The sequence below is a fragment of the Telmatherina bonti genome, assembly GCF_933228915.1.
Source record: "Telmatherina bonti genome assembly, chromosome: 21".
Lineage (NCBI taxonomy): Eukaryota > Metazoa > Chordata > Actinopteri > Atheriniformes > Telmatherinidae > Telmatherina > Telmatherina bonti.
In genome coordinates this window covers 22,177,909-22,194,342 of record NC_136630.1, presented here as the reverse complement: position 1 = coordinate 22,194,342, position 16,434 = coordinate 22,177,909, and the positions used below count along the sequence as shown (strand labels likewise).

The window sequence follows — 16,434 nt, the reverse complement described above, 5'->3', positions numbered from 1 at the left end:
TATTTATATTCAATTCAACACAAAAGCTCTCTCACTTCTTTATATTGACCCATATTTTCCAAAAGGTGCCACGCTGATTAAAACATGGGAGGCAAGTTGTGTTTTTTGCACCTTCGTACTTGTAATATAGTCTAAAATATAGTTCTTTTGGCTGTGGTAAAGTTTATTTTATAAATATGAACAATACATACTGCAGTATAAAATGTTGCGTATCAGAAACAAAGCAAGACGGCAGGAATCCAGGGTGAACACGGGCACGTCCATGAATACATCAGTAATAATTAATAGATCAGTGGATGAATGGAAAACTCTCCACATTGGACAGTGATCAAACAAAAACGTAGTTGCATGGTTTTAATGTTGTGTGAAAATATATACATATTTATCAATTAGTTAAAGTGACTTTCATTTTCTTCTTTTATTTAATTTGGTTGTTGTAGATGTCAAAATATTTCTCATCTGCAATCATGTTTGAGTAGCAGTTAAATTACTGTAAAAGTTTTCCAAAGGATTATAATTGAGCATGAAAAAAGCAGGTCATTATTTTATATAAGAAAATATGTAAAAATATCCAGAAATGTTGAACTTTCAGACTCTGCAGGTAAAAAAAAAACAAAATCTAAAAACCCAAATGACTATTGAATAAATTATGCCCAGTGAAACTGTTAAGCAAAGTCCAAAATAAACTTTGATGAAATGAAATTTCTGATACTTCTTTTAGCTCCAATTTAAGTTCAAGTACTGCTTAAATCTCATTTAGTTTGATGTCCTCTAAATACTCACTTCTCATATATCCTAAATCCAATATCATTCATATTCTTATCAAGATATTTTGAATAAATGAAATCCTTTAAATAAATGTATTATCAGGCATCATGCCCAAGATACAAACATTTATTTTATGTATTTTCTAATAGATGTGTAATGTAGGTTGGTGGGGTAATGGATGGAACAACTAAAAAAAAGAAGACGAGGCCCTGCAGACCTACAGGTTTGACAGCGGCATTGCATCTAATGATGCTGGAGTGTACCAATGTGCTAAAACCTGCTCAGGTTCAGGGCTGTTTTGAAACTATGCGCCATTTTTCTTTATTTACTTCAAAGATTAGTTTGCATTAGTTTTTTGTGTTTTTGCTCTCACTTGTAGTTCAGATAGAAGAGCAGTCATCAGCCAACCTAAAAGTCAGTGGTTTGATTCCAGGCTTCCTCTGACTACATGCCAAAGTGCCCTTCGGCTTGGCACTGAACCCCACATCACCTCTCGATGTGTCTATCTGGGTGTGAACGTGTGTGATAGAGCAAAGCACTGAGCATGTAAAAAATGCAGAAGTGCTGTGAATGTGGCACGTAATGTCAAAGTGCTTTGAGATAACGTGAGAAGTGCTATATAATTACAGACCATTAACCACCTGCTTGTTGGAGTTTAGGAGTTGAAGCAACCTTGTTGTTCTGTGTTATGAAAGCAGAGTGGTTAATATTTAATTATTGGCTCCTTTAAGTAAAAAATGTATTAAAAAGTTTTGTAAAACAGATTTTACTTGGGTTTAATTTCATGTCTACTAAAGGTTACTTATGGTTTCAGGTTGTGCAAATTACCGATGTTTTTGTTTTTTATGAGGACGAAAGTTCAAAAATCACGTTTTTTTTCTACTATTTTTTCTTCCTTTTTCATACCCATCCCCTCCTTCATGCTTTGTCTTTACGCTGTTTTCTGATCAACACTGCTTTCAGTCCACCATCCTGTATCTTCATTGCTCCTTTCATCTAAAACTTCTCACTTCTCTCTTCCCACCTTCCAACTTCCAGCTATAAACCCAAATTTCTCCATCTTTTGCCTTGAAGTCACAAATTTCTCCTCATTGGTCCTAGGCCAATCGTTACCCCTCCAGTGTTTCATATCTCCCTCCCCCACTTCCTTCCTCTCTCTGCTTTCTTGTTTTTCTTTCTATTCTGTCGGCCTCCTGCCTCCTGCCCTACATTTTTACCTACATTAACTATCCTCTTTTCAGTCTGTTACACTTTCTCTCATCCTTTCTTTTTCTCTGACATGTGGTGAAAATTGGAGGAGAGTGCAGAAAGAGTGGAGTTTGCTCCAGAATGACAAAGGTGGGGGGGGGGGGGGGGGGGGGGGGGGGGGGGGGGGGGGGGGGGGGGGGGGGGGGGGAGGATTTGGAAGAGGCGATTAGTGAGAAGCAAAACAAAAAGCTTCTTGTCAATCTGGCTTATAATTCCATTAAAAAATGTTCATGTGGTGCTTTACTTGAGGAAGGCCTTTAGAATTGGCCTCAGTGAGATTGGAAGCTGCAGTGCACACACAAGGATGTGCTTATCTGCACTTTTATTTATTTATTTTTCCATCCCTTTTCTGATTTTTGTCTGCGCTGATCTGGTTTATGTGTGTACATGTAAGTGTGTATATGTTTGTCCTTGATGTCTGTAGCAGCATCTGCCGGTCTAAGCTTCTGGTTTTGGCATCATTTTGCAAGTTGCGTTTTAAGACAAAAGAATGCCCAAAGCTGGAGCTGGACCATGCTGACTCCTGAATCTTTCTGTCAAAAATAGATGCTCATAAAACACACGCGGCAACACAAACCTGACAGAGAAGTCTGTAAAATTTGTAAAGCAGGTGATCTATGTCGTTTGCATGAAGACAATGTAAGAAAGAAACACTACTGTTAGACATGGGAGGAAAAGGGACCGGAAAGTGAGGGTGTTTATGATTGGTGGAGTGAAGAAAAGCAGATAAACAGGGACAGGGTAATGATAGGTGGAAGATTAACACACTGAGCAGAAGTTGACTGTCCTCTGTTTTGGTGTGTTAGTACATGTCACACACTACCTCACTGCCTGTGCAGTCAAACCCTTGTCTGTCTCTTGCTCTATCCTACAATCACTCATGAACAACATCCTTAGAGACTTGAACTCTGCCTAGGGCATAGATTCATTTCTAACCCAGAAGGGGCACACCACTCTTTTGAGCTGATTTCATCCCGGTCACTTCCCACTAAACTACAAACTGTCTCATCGTATGATGAAGATCTTGGTTTTAGGAAGCCAGCGGAACCAAATCATCTGCAAAAAACAGATATGCAACATGGAGCTCCAAAACTAGAAACTCTCCAAGACTGTCCCGGTCAATGAAGACCACAATCAGAATGGGTGACAAGAGGCGGGCATGGCAAAGTCCAACGTGTAATGTGAACAAGTCTGACTTTGAACCAAAAATGCAGTCAGGTTCTTGCTTTTGACCAGAATCAGTGGGTATAAAAGTTGGTAGTGTTGCAAACCCCAGCTCGCCAGAGACAAGGGGGAGAGGTTTGTAAACATTAAACCTACAAATTTGCAGGCATAAATTTGCCCATGACAAACCAGCAAGAATGAAGGTATCACTCAAGCAATATCACTCAAACAACAACAGTGTCAAAATTACTCAGATAAAGAACCGCAACCAGAACTGTGACACTTCACAAAACTTCTAAATTTCCCATAGGAGTTAGTGTGAGCGTGTGTGATTGTGTGTCTCTTTTGGCTCTTTTGCATTAGTATCAGTTTGTCTCAACTTAACTCGCCTTGGTTCGGTTTGTAGGGTTTTCCACTCGGCTTTTGTAACCGTTTACCGGTACTTTTTTTGCAAGTCCTCATCCCAAGTTCTAAGTGAGCTGAGTCGGGTTGTGTGTGACGTCGCCAGACTGCATGTCGCTATTGGTCAGGGGTGCAGCCAATCAAAGGTCAGGGAGTGATATTACTGGAAGAGCGACTCCAACTCGCAAGTTGTTTACATTACGTGACAAGCAATGCTGTAACAAAAGTCTGTTCCGTGGTGCAGTATTGAGGTGGAGACATTTCTTTGCTTGGTTGCTGAGGAGATTATACAGAGGGAACTAGATGGAGCGACACAAAATGAAAAAAATCTATCAAGAGCTTTCAGACTCAATGGCTACGGCTAGCAATGGAGTTTTCAGCAGCTGAAAGAAGCTGAAAAAGCTCAAAAGTGACTTTCGGCAGGTCAAGGACCACAATGGTCGGAGTGGATCAAACAGACGAGACTGGAAGTGGTTCCAACAAATGGATACAATTTATGGTCAGCTACCGGCGAGCCACAGACCAAGTAGCAGATTGCCTCGAGGTCCTGTGTTGCTATAGAGCTTGCCGTGCAAAACACTGACATCACAGTGATTTCACACAAACCCCGCCCATTTTAGACCTGGTACTAAATTGTAATGGAAAAGAAACAGGACCAAGCTGAGATGAGTTGAGGCGAGTTAAGTTGAGACAAGCTGATACTAATGGAAAAGAGGCATTTGTGTTGACCCTGCGATGGACTGGCGACCAGGGTGTACCCCGCATCTTAATTATACTGGTTAATTGGGAATACCGGTTTTCATCAACTCAACAGGTGAAAAGCAGCAGCTCTCTGCTGTTAGTTTGTGGCAACTCAGTGAGGACCTGCAACAGTGCATTGTGGCAGCTCACAACTTAGGGGACTATTTAATGTCTATTTATATCCTCATCTAAATATCCTCAAATTCCATTGGCCACAGTAAAACGTTACAAGCTGTTCTACAATGTGGAAAATCTCAGAGGATGTGGTAAGAAGTCAAAAGTTACACCTGCACTGCTGAAGTTGATGGCGCGAGGGGAGAATAAAAAATGCAAAGACCACTAACAAGCCCATCCTGACCTCTAACAGAGAGTGCATACTGTTGGATTTCATGGAGGCAGCAGTTTGTGGTCAGATGAAACTGGAATAGAATTAGTTGGCCACAATGATGTTGCATTCATTTGGCATAATTGCAGGAGACCATTTCAACCCCAAGAACACCATCCCTAGACTCAAACATGGTGGGGGGGAAGATAATGCTTTAGGGGGGTTTTCAGGCAATGAATCAGACGAGCTGATCAAAATAATGGGATCAAGATTTTCACGACATCCGACAGTCTTCAGAGAAACTTGGCTGTGGAGACATTTCAGCATGACAACACAAAACACAGCAAAAGTTGTGAAGAAATGGTTATCGCCTGGTCTGAGTCCTGACTTGAACCCAACAAAGAATGTCAGGGAGGGAACTAAAGATGAGGACAAGGAAGCCTTCCAACCTCCAAAACCTGGAGCTCATTGGACAGGATGAATGGTCAAACATACATGTTTGATTACTGTTTTAGCAAGTGGAGGTATTTCTAGTCGGTTGTGGAGAGTGCAGTCAGCTTTGCAGCATCTGCTGGGGTAGTAGCATCAGAACCAGAGACTTGAAGAGAATCAACTGATCAAGAAAGCTGGTTGTGTGCTTGGAGTAACTGTGGAGCTGCTGGAGCTGATTGTCCAAAGCAGAATGCTGCACAAGCTGATGATGTCAGGATTTGGGTTTCTCCCTTTGCTTTGTTTTCAGGGTTCCTGTTTTATTTTGTAGTTTCCTGTTTAGTTCCCTCGGTTCTCGTTTAGCTTCATTGATTTCCTGTTATTGAATTCACCTGGTTTCATTTTGTTAATTACTTCACCTGTCATTGTGTTCCGTGTATTTATACCCCTCACTTCTTGTCTTGTGTTGCTGGTTCATTCGTTGGTTTTTGGCCTTCTCCTTGTCTGGGATTAAAAGGATATCTGATTTCTGCATACTGGCTTCCCGACTCCTGCATTTGGGTCCACCTCCCTCCAGCCACCGTGACAGATGATTGAGGATTCTTCACACCCTCTCCACAACACAGTGATGAAACAAGTGTGTTCAGTGAGAGGCTTCTTCAGGTCCGATGTAAGACTGAAAGATAAAGATCATTCCTGCCACCAGCCTCCGGAACAAGACCTCCTCAAGTTTATCTACAACAATATTGAATTTCCCTTTGGGGATTAATAAATTATTTTTCATTTTATTCATTGTGTAACGCCGGGTAGTTCTGACCAACCAGTGAGTAGTGGACAAAATGTACAGAGTCAGAAGTCAAGCTTAAAAGGTTAAGTTTTATTACAAAGATGGCTAAAATTAAACTTTAAAAAAAATAGGCAAATGTTCTTCAATGTTGGTGTGCCAGTAGGCAAACTGAGGCGAGTCAATGGAGGAGGTTGGGCCTGTTATGCAGCTCCTATCCGTGTGACAAAGCCTTACATCAGGCTAGCAGTAGCTAAGCTAAGTATGTCAGCCATGAACCACCAACTCAGACCTCATGCCATTCCTCCTCCTGAGCAGAACCGGCAGGTCTCCCTCTGAGCCCACCTGGACACAATTCACCAAGCCACAGAGAGATTAATATACACAGTTAAAATATTTCCATACAAACGACAAAAGATAAAGTGTGTCAACCCATGTGTAAAGTTTACCTGGACACAATTCACCAAGCCACAGAGAGCCAGAATGTTGTGTGTCTGCCTCTTAAATAGGACAGTGATTTGCTAGCAGATGGAAAACACCCGGTTCACCACACCCACACACAGTTCCACAGCAACCACACAAAAACAAAATGGCAATACAGCTCTACCAGGTTACAATTGTAACATGTGGCTAGCCAACTCTGCTATCCTCATCCAATGTACGCGTCCGTCCTTATTGCCAGAACTGACTCAGAAGCTCAGGCTCCTTATTTAAATTTCCCAGGAATGATCAGATGAAATAGAAGAAGGGGATTAATGGTGTGTCGAGGAGAAGAGCTTGTACTGGGGCCTGAAGGGGGCTTTACAAGCATTCGTACACCCAGTCTCAATCTCTACCTTCTTGTATTTAAGTCTTTCAACTCGCCTATCTGAGGTGGGGTCGCAGAGGGACCGGTTTCACTCTTCATAGCAACACTCGCCAGCTTGTCCTAGCAATTCCAAAGCTTTCCCAGGAATACAAAAGTGTTTTTTCTTTCATGATATCTAAGAGGCAGTTGGTGAAGTCGTGTGGTAATCAGGACTGCACTCACATTTGAACTACCTCTGTGAAGATCACATGAAAGTAATTATAAAAAATAACACCTTGTAGCAAGAAACAGAACATAGTAAGGTGTGTAGCTATGATTAAGATTTGGATCAATACTGGCTCACTCATCACTGAAAAGATCTTATGACAGTGTAAATAATGACTTCAGAAATGCACGAAAATGTAAGCATGCATTACTTTTACACTTTATAATAATAATAATATATAAATATCTATGTAAATCTACCTTTTGCAGATTTTATCATTGGCCCACGGGGAACTTCAGCATCTTAGGGTGCATTCACTTCAGGATAGTCCACTAGACTGGGTCCTATTGGGGACTGGACTCAGTTGTAGGGGGGTGTATCCATTTAGACCGAGATCGCATTCATGCTGCAAATTGATCAAATGCTTCAAACCTTTACAATAATACATCCGAATTCCCACCAAAGGTGGCGCTGCACTAGTAATTAGCATAAGAGAGGAGAAGAACAGCGTGAAGAAGAGTTAAACATGGAGCACCAAACTATTGCTGTTTGGGGTTTTCTGTCTCATGCAAGTGTACTGCCGAAATACACTGCAACACTGACCGCAGTATGAACAACAGACAAGTCAGAAGACTCTTAACACAATTGCTATGTTTTTACCCACAATGCAACATCTAATGCAGAAAGTGATTTTTTTTTTTTTGTAGTCCGCTTCCATTTGGTCTGCTTGAAACGCGGCAAGATCTGCGTTAGTAGGCGGACCGAGACCGCTTGGTCCGAATCAGAATTTGTTTGGCGCATTCACAGCTGTCCAAATGAAGCGAACTTTCCAAGCAAATGGACTCGGGTTTGAATCAGAAAGGCTGATGTGAATGTGTTCTTACATCCTACCTGTACCAAGTTCTTTCTCCTCAGTAAAACACAGTCTTATCTTGACTCCTTTACTGTCTCTCTTGTTTTTTGAGTTTCCTCTCTGATAAGGTCTTCTTGCTTTGTTAAATCAGACATGGTGCGTCTTTAAAAACAACTGGAGTGTTTATTTTTTCTTACAGTGTGACGCGGTGTGTAAAGCAAAACCATGGCTGCACCAACATGTAGCGTCCCTGATAAGAAAGTTGAATCGTGCAGTTTCTCAGCCCCAGGATGCTGCTGGGAAGCTACGGCTCCAGAAATGTGCAGAATGTGTCACTGTTCCATCAAACGAGTCTGAATGTGGAGTTTTAAGGTAAGAAAAATACCTAGAGCCTATTTAGGGCCAAAACTGGGTTGTACTGGTGATGATTTGTCTGCTTTAAATGAACTCTGGTCCACTTGCATGGATTTTATGATTCCTTTGGTACATTGCGACTCATCCGCAGTCAGATGTGGACCAACTAAGCGAACTCTGAACCACTTCTAAACCTGAGGTCTCTCTTCACTTGCAAATGAACCCTGGTGCTTTTCACTCTCAGTGTAAATGCAAACGGACCATTAAGTGAACCAAAGAGATGAAGTGACATAATGGGACATTGTTATGGTGGCAGTGGAGATGTGGACCCAAACGCAGAGATGAAGAAAACAGGGATGATGATTCCAGAAGGTTTATTCCAACGCTAAAGGGACTAACTATAACAAGGTAGGGCAACAAAATGATCCAGCAACCAAAGAATGAAACTGAGGGGTATAAATACACTGGGGAACCAAACAAGAAACAGGTGAACGGAATGAACTGAAACAAGACCAGGTGAACTCAATGAACAGGAAATCAATAAAGCTTAACAACAAACAAGGGAACCAAACAGGAAAAACTACAAAATAAAACAGGAAACCTGAACCAAGGAAAAAACACAAACAACCACATCATAACAGACATAGCACAATGAGTTTAAAGTCTCGCTGCCTCTTTCGCTGCTTACGCTGGACAGATTATTGGGAATATGGTTTACATTTAAAAACCATTTGTTATTCCTCCAGTGTTTACGTACAGTGAATATCCTGGCCAATCAATGAGCTGGATTTTATTTTTCCTCCTTTTTTCCCGTTATAATCAGTGATTGTTTTGGGGAAGATCAGTTCTTGCAACTATGTTGACTGATGATGTTGACTAAGTGGTTCAGTGTGCTTAAAGTGCAGCGTGGAAGCAGGTCAAAGGAAGTTGCCACATTTTTCATCATTCCCCATCCAATCCTCCCCCAAACTGTGCTGGCATGAATGCACCTTTATGTCATGAGGCATTTCTGCGTTGTGTCTCTGGCATCCCTGAACTTCCTGCTCTCACTCAGCTGCTCCTTCCTCTCTACCTGCAGCTGCATCTGATGGGATAAGCACACCTGTGCCTCATCACTGTCACAATACAGCCGGATCTCTCTACCAAACTAGTTGCCAGTCGGTCATCAAACTACGAGCTCCTTTTCCTGAATTCTGCCTTTTGGCGAGACATCTTTGTCAATAAAATCCTCTTTGATCATTTGAACCTTGCTTCCTCATGACACCTTAGTTATGATATTCTGTTTCTTTGACCAAAACTAGAATTAAACTCACATTTTTATGACACATTTAGAATAGAATCAAATGAAGATTTGCCATCAGAACATTAGCTTTGTTTACATGGACAAATATATCATCTATCCCTTTAAAATCAGTCTGATCAGAGAATTCAGTTGTCATGTTTACATGCATGCTAGATAAAGTGTTACAATCATCTGTATGGCCATCATGGACAGATTTAATAGCAACGTAACTCTCGTGACACCTGCAACGGCTGTTAGTTTGGAAAAAGCTTTCCTTTTTTCGATTTTGAACCTTGTTAAAGTTGAAATGTCCAATAATCCTCAACTCTTTCAGTTTCTAACAAGGACATGAAATGCACTACAGTCCCGTTCTGTTTTCTGTCTTCCCTGAAACTAGTTACATCCATCACCCAACCCCCACCCACTTCATGCACACACAAAAGCAACACACACCACGGAATTGACCGGAATGAATTTATACCTGGTTATTTTTCCCTGCTGATGCGATCGTGAAAAGGTTGAAAACACCTCTCTTGATCAGATTTAATTTCTTTTAATTCAGGCCAATCAGATCAGCTGATATTTTTACATGACACATTCTTATTCTCATTGAATATTCAATTGGATCTAAGGTCAGACATTATACCTAGTTAAAGTGGATTTTGACAAGTTTTGTCTCAGTGCTTACTGGTGTCACCACACAGCCTAGTTTATTTAAACCAAAACTACCCTGAGCTCAAATCAGGAATTTTTAACCTAATCCATAAAATATTATTACCTCAAATGGAAAGCATTTTCTGCAAAAGTTTTGCTCCTGGAATATTGAATGTGGACACACATGAATGTAGAGAGAGAGAAAGATAGTCACTAATTAGTCAGTTCCAGCCGACATTTTAGTTTTTCCCTCCTCTTTTGATTCTTTCCCATCTCTCTTCCTTCCTCCCTCCTTCCAGGCTTTTTTCCTCCGGGGATGATGGGAGATGCAGCTGGATGTAACCTCCCAAACACACACACACACACACACTTGCAAACCCCCTACTCCTCTTTCTCCCTCCCTCTCTCTCTCTCTCTCTCTCTCTCTCTGTCTATCCGGCACTGTTGAGAGGTAAACAGAGGGAGAGATCTCATTTAGTTCCTGAACTGTTGCAGCGCTCGCTGCAGCCACACACTCACTTCATTTTAACTCATACACTCAGACACACACTCACACAGCACAAAAGAGTCATTCGTAGCAGAGAATCAGAACAATCCTGGACTGGATTTCCATTTGGCAGCTCTGACTGAGCAGCGCTTAAAGCACGGGAGAAGTGGTGAAAGAGGTGACACGGGAAACGGGATAAAGAGGAGTTCATCCTTTCATGTTTGTTGGATCCTCAGAGCAACCACACAGCTGACATGGAGAACACATGAGGAAGAAGAACTGTGGGGACATGCGGGGGAATGATGAAGATGCTGAGTAAAGTTTGTGGATATTTATAACTTTGGGAAGGAATTTTGAAGAATTGACTGTGCAAACAGGAACAGGGGGAAAGGTGAGGATACATTTGGTTCTTCTTTAGTAGCAGAGCTCATTCAAAACAAATATAACTTGAACGTTTTTCTGCATTTTCTCTTTTTTATGTATTCTGAGTCTCATTTTAGAGGTTCAGTGGCTGACTTAAATGCTGTCTGCCCTCTTTTTAGTTATTGACTTCATAAACATTTCAGATCAATGACCACATCATGTGGTTGTACAGGAACAAGCCGAAAAATCATTTTGCTTTTGAGTCACTGTTGTTGCATCAATTGCTTTCACAAGGTTACGTAATGAAACCTGACAACATATGATGCATATTCTGAGTTTGCTTTTGTTTGTTTGAGACATATTAATGAAAATTTGGCCTTTTTGTTTTAATGCTTGTGCTTGTCTGTGACCTTTGTCTTCCATCTGTCTCCAAAATGTCATTTTCCTGTTTAAAGCTGTTGCAGGTGGAGCAGTGGAAAAAGCGAGCTTTCCCAGAAGCATGGCGGCTGTAAAACCTTCACCCTGCCATCTTTCCCTCTTCTTGTTCCTTCTGGTTATCGAGCCAGCCCTCTTCCAGGATGCATCGGTCTCCACTGTGACGGTAAATGAAGGCAACTCGTACATCGTCCCTACAGCACTCACCAACCAGACAGCTACCGGCAATGAGGAGATAACTCAGAGCACTCCTTCAGAGACAGGGCTTTCCACTCCCACCAGCGGCGGAGATGCCGACGATGAGGATGTCCCTCCAGTTGGTGGGACACGTTGCCAGGGTTATTACGATGTCATGGGCCAATGGGACCCGCCATTCAACTGCAATGCTGGTGTGTTTCTGTACTGCTGCGGTACTTGCTTTTACCGCTTCTGCTGCCAGTTCCGCCAGCAGCGCCTGGACCAGACCATCTGCTCCAACTACGACACGCCCATCTGGGCCAACACTGGCAAGCCAGTGGCCACCATAACAGAGGGCCAGGGGGACCAGGACCGGGACCGCACTCACCTCATTGTCTACATCATCTGCGGCGTGGTTGCCGTCATGGTGCTGGTGGGCATCTTCACCAAGCTAGCTCTGGAGAAGACCCGCGGAGGAAGTAGCGGAGGAGTAGGGGCGCCTCATCCTGACCTCAACACCAGGTGAGGAAGTGTGTTTAAGTGTGGATGAAGTCTGTTTGCTGGCATTTCCATTTAGACTCTAGTTATAAGCAAAGAGGTGGGTAAATGTTTGTGTTTTGCTGTGTGCGCACTTGCTGTTGCATGCACATTGAGTGTGTTTGCATGTGTTATTTGATGCACTGCAGAAATGTTGGAAAGTTGGAAATTCTGACTTCACCTCATTAAAACTAGCAGAAAGTTATTAACTTCCAATGTGCAGATTTGGGGTTTAATCAAGAAGACAACTTTCCAGCTTGGAGTTCAAAACTTCCAACTTTGAATGTGTGTCTGTCGGCCAGTTTAACGTGCATGTGTGTGTTGATCCTAGAGGTGCAACTGGAATGTTTTCCAAATCCAGTACTGAGTAAAAGAAACCACATTGGAAATGCTGTGTTAGAAATAAGGGAAACAGATACTCAGAGAGAGAAGATGTGGTAGTGTGTAAAACTGTGTATGTGTTGCTTTGTGAAGCAGTGATGAGGAGCTTATGCATGAAGTGAATGAGACTACTCATAAAGTGCAAACTCATATGTCTCCACATACATATCTACACATTTATCAAACCCTTTCTGTTGCTTTTGCTCATCGTATCTCATTCTAATTGTACATTTTTCTGTTTTTTTTGTTTGTGCTTCTGTCTTTCTTTTGTTTTTCATGTACTTCTACATTCCCCCCCCCCCCCCCCACCATTTGCTTTGCTTGTAAGCATTACTACTATTTGAAATAAACACATAAAAATGTACAAAGAAAAGTGGACCAAACCATGTTTCCTGCAGTAAAGCACTGTCAAAGAAAGAACATCTTTGTGCTCCTGTGTGAGAATTCCTCCTTTATGGTGTGCCTCAGCTTTTCCATTGAGGGCAGGTGAAGCCACTTTTGCATTGAGAAACAAAATAATTGTTAGATGTAGGCAGTCAGTCAAGCATAGATGGGAATGCACATGCAAGGATGCATGTACACATGTAAAGACACACACGAAACCCCTGCAGTTAGGTTAAATACGTTGTCCAGAGTTCAATCTGCTCGCCTCAGGGAATCATTACAGCAAACGGCACACAGCGTGAGCAGAGATCTCCCTGCTTTCATCTTTAACTATCAATCCCTCGTTAAGTTCTTCAGTGTATTCTCTCCTTTATTTAGAGTGTATTCTTTTCTCTTTTTTTTTCATCTCTCCCAGCTTCTTGTTTATGATCTTGTTAAATCTGCAAGTTATTGCATGTCATTCACTTCAACCTGGGTCAGCATTTAGCTGCTTTGGTTCCTGAAAGTTTCCCTGTTTTCACGTCTCCTTCTCCTCCTCTATTCCTCTCCAGGTCCTCCTTTTGTTGTTGTCCTTCTTTGAGGGATTTTTGTTGCTTTTCATAGCCCTTTTCCTTTCCTATGACTCCCAAGATTAGAAAATCTAGTTTCCACTCATTCTGGTTTTTATTCATTCCTGTTCATTTAATGTTCATCCTCTCAGTTTTTATCCTTATTTTCTGTTGATTGGTTTAATCAAGCATATGGACATACAGATGGCTACAATCTCACTACCCACACCTCCACTGAACAGCAGTGCTGTGTGTTTGTCTCCCATTTACCTGAAGCACAAAAACACACATTCAGGATTACTGCCTCCTGCACGGTTGCCCCTCACTGAAACAGAAACTCTCTGGCTGCATATACGTCTCTAAAGGTTACCGCTCCTCTTCGAAATTGAACAAGTTTCCCCAAGATTACAGCTTTACCAATTCTGAACTGCTCTGCCTGCATGCTTGTTTAGTTATTCGCCTGCTGACATAAATCCCCCCTGGTCCAAATGAACATGCAACTAAGACCTTGTGTACTGCGTGTACTTCCTGAGGTAAAATCCATGATTAAGAACATACAGCTGCTCATTTTAGAGCTGGGCAATAAAGTAACTAAATCCAAAAGGACAATTTACTTTTCACTCATGCACTCTGCTGGTACAATACTTTTTTTCTTCTTTTTAAAATGCTGTTTCTCATTTCCACCACCTTTTTCACTCTCACAACATCCTGCAAGCACAAGGTGATTAACACTCTGAAATCCCACCAGTCTTCCCAAATCAGCTTGGAAGTTAAAATCCAGAGTGATCATCATCTCACATCCTCACACACTCGCCTTCTAAGACTCCTCTGACTCCCTCCAACCACGTTGAGTTCAGTGTGCCTCGCATACAGCCAACATCAGGGAACGGAGAGCGCTGCCTTAGGTCACACATGTCATGTCTAATGAAAGCATCTTAACAGGAGAGGAGCTGGCTTCACACTGAGGGAGTAAACAAACATCAGTGACCTTCACAATTTCACGCACGCGCACACACACAAACTTCCAGTGATTTATAGTTCAATTAACAACAAGAATGGTCGCGGTGGCATTTAAGTTGCGTGAGCACGATTCAGACCACCACGGTGAGAGAGTCAGCAGGCCAGACACACAAAAACGCGACATACAACAAAGGAGTATGTGAGGATTGACGAACACACATGTATGTGGGAAAGTGCGACTGGGTGCATTCATGCTTGTGTGTATTTGGCTCTGTGTGCTCCAGCTGCTGTCAAAACTGGACAAGTAATATATAAGTCGGTGCAAAAGCCACCAACAATAATGCTAAAATGTACTTGTTGCGTTTGCAAAAAGAATTTTCTTCACTTTTTTGGAGATACAAGATTTCCATCTACTTATATCACTGCAGGCACATTGATTTACTGTATATGTTTCATTGTTTTGCATGACATCAATATCCAGCGTGTGTGCGCTGCGTTAGTGTTTTTACCCCTCGTGTTACGTAATGAAGGACACTGTCACTTAAATACTTTGTCTGCTCTGACCTGATTTAAGGCAGATAAAAGATAAATAAGCAATAGTCAATACTGCAGGCGATATGCATGTGGGCTGTCTGCACACAACAAATGGGTTCACCCTCTCTGTCCTCCACGTTCATCGATCATAAAGGCATGGGATGTAGAGTCAGAGTATATATTTCAATGGTTTTTTTGGCATGTTGTTGTCTTCTTTTAATTATTGGAAGTATTGTACTGTAACAAGCTGTTTGTTAATGACTTATAAATACTATACAACAATAAACGATATTAATAAAAAAATAACTTGCCTTTAAAACGGCCTATTCGAACACACACCAGGGGTATTCCATGAATCAGGATTAAAGGAAAGTCTTGATAAGTTTGGCTCATTAAAGTGTCCCATCAATGTGGCTTAAATGAGTTGCAGCTGAGTTACCATGGTAACTAGTGCTGGCAAACTAGTCCATTCAGGCTCACTAGCAAGCATGTTAAAGTATAAAAAGTCGAACATGGGCAAGCAGGATCATCGAAACAAGCGAAACAAGTGGTGAATTCCTCACTCAAGGTACATCATAGATGATATTAAAACCGATTAAACCAGATTTTCATTGTTTCTGAAATAAATAAAAATCTTGATTCATCTTTATAGCACCAGCACAACATCATCTCAGGGCACCTTAGGGACAAAATCAATTCAAGCCAATTCATTGTGGTCCTGTAGATGATCATACCAGTTTATTAACAAGAAATAATCGCCTAGGAAACCAACAGATTACCTCAAAACTTTACATCATGTGCTGTCCCTCATTAATCTATGTGAATGGCAGCACAACTAATTATCCTGCTTTTAGTAATAAGAGTTTGTCAGTAGCGTCTGACCCCATGATGAGGAGAACAGTACCTTTAGTGTGGCTTGTTCCATCAGCTTTTTATTTATCTATTAACCAGAGCTTGTTAGACATCCCAGGTGTGTACACTATGTGAGACTAAGCAAGCAAGCCATTTTGGATTTACAGGTACATCTCAGAAAATTAGAATATTATGAAAAAGTTCAATATTTATGGTCATCATTTCAGAATGTGACACCCATATATTATATAGATTCATAACACATAGAGTGAAACATTTCAAACATTTATTTCTTGAAATTTTGATGATTGTGGCTCATAGATAATGAAAACCCAAAATGCAGTGTTTCAGAAAATTAGAGTATTACATAAGATCAACAGGAGAAAGGATATTTTAAAGAGAAATGTCAGGTTTCTGAAAAGTATGATCATTTCCATGCACTCAGTACTTGGTTGGGCCTCCTTTTCCATGAATTACTGCATCAATGCAGCGTGGCAATAGAAGCGATCAGCGTGTGGCACTGCTACGGTGTAATGGAAACCCAGGGTGCTTTGATAGCAGCCTTCAGGTCATCTACATAGTTGGGTCTGGTGTCTCTCATCTTCCTCTTGACAATACCCCCCAGATTCTCTTTGGGGTTCAGATCAGGTGAGTTTGTTGGCCAATCAAGCACAGTAACACCATGGTCATTGAAGCAGCTTTTGGTACCTTTGGCAGTGTAGGCAGGTGCAAAGTCCTGCTGGGAAAAGAAAAAAAATC

General features: G+C 41.6%; 1 protein-coding gene across 1 annotated transcript in view; it reads left to right on the top strand.

Annotated features, from left to right (window-relative positions):
• Nucleotides 1–11,366: 11,366 nt before the first annotated feature.
• shisa8b (shisa family member 8b) overlaps nucleotides 11,367–16,434 on the top strand; it is a gene marked incomplete at both ends in the record, with an annotated part of 41,991 nt that continues 36,923 nt past the window's right edge. The window contains one exon of the mRNA XM_079260614.1: nucleotides 11,367–12,001. Within this exon, the coding sequence (XP_079116740.1) occupies nucleotides 11,367–12,001 (635 nt within the window). The remainder of the gene's footprint in view (nucleotides 12,002–16,434) is intronic.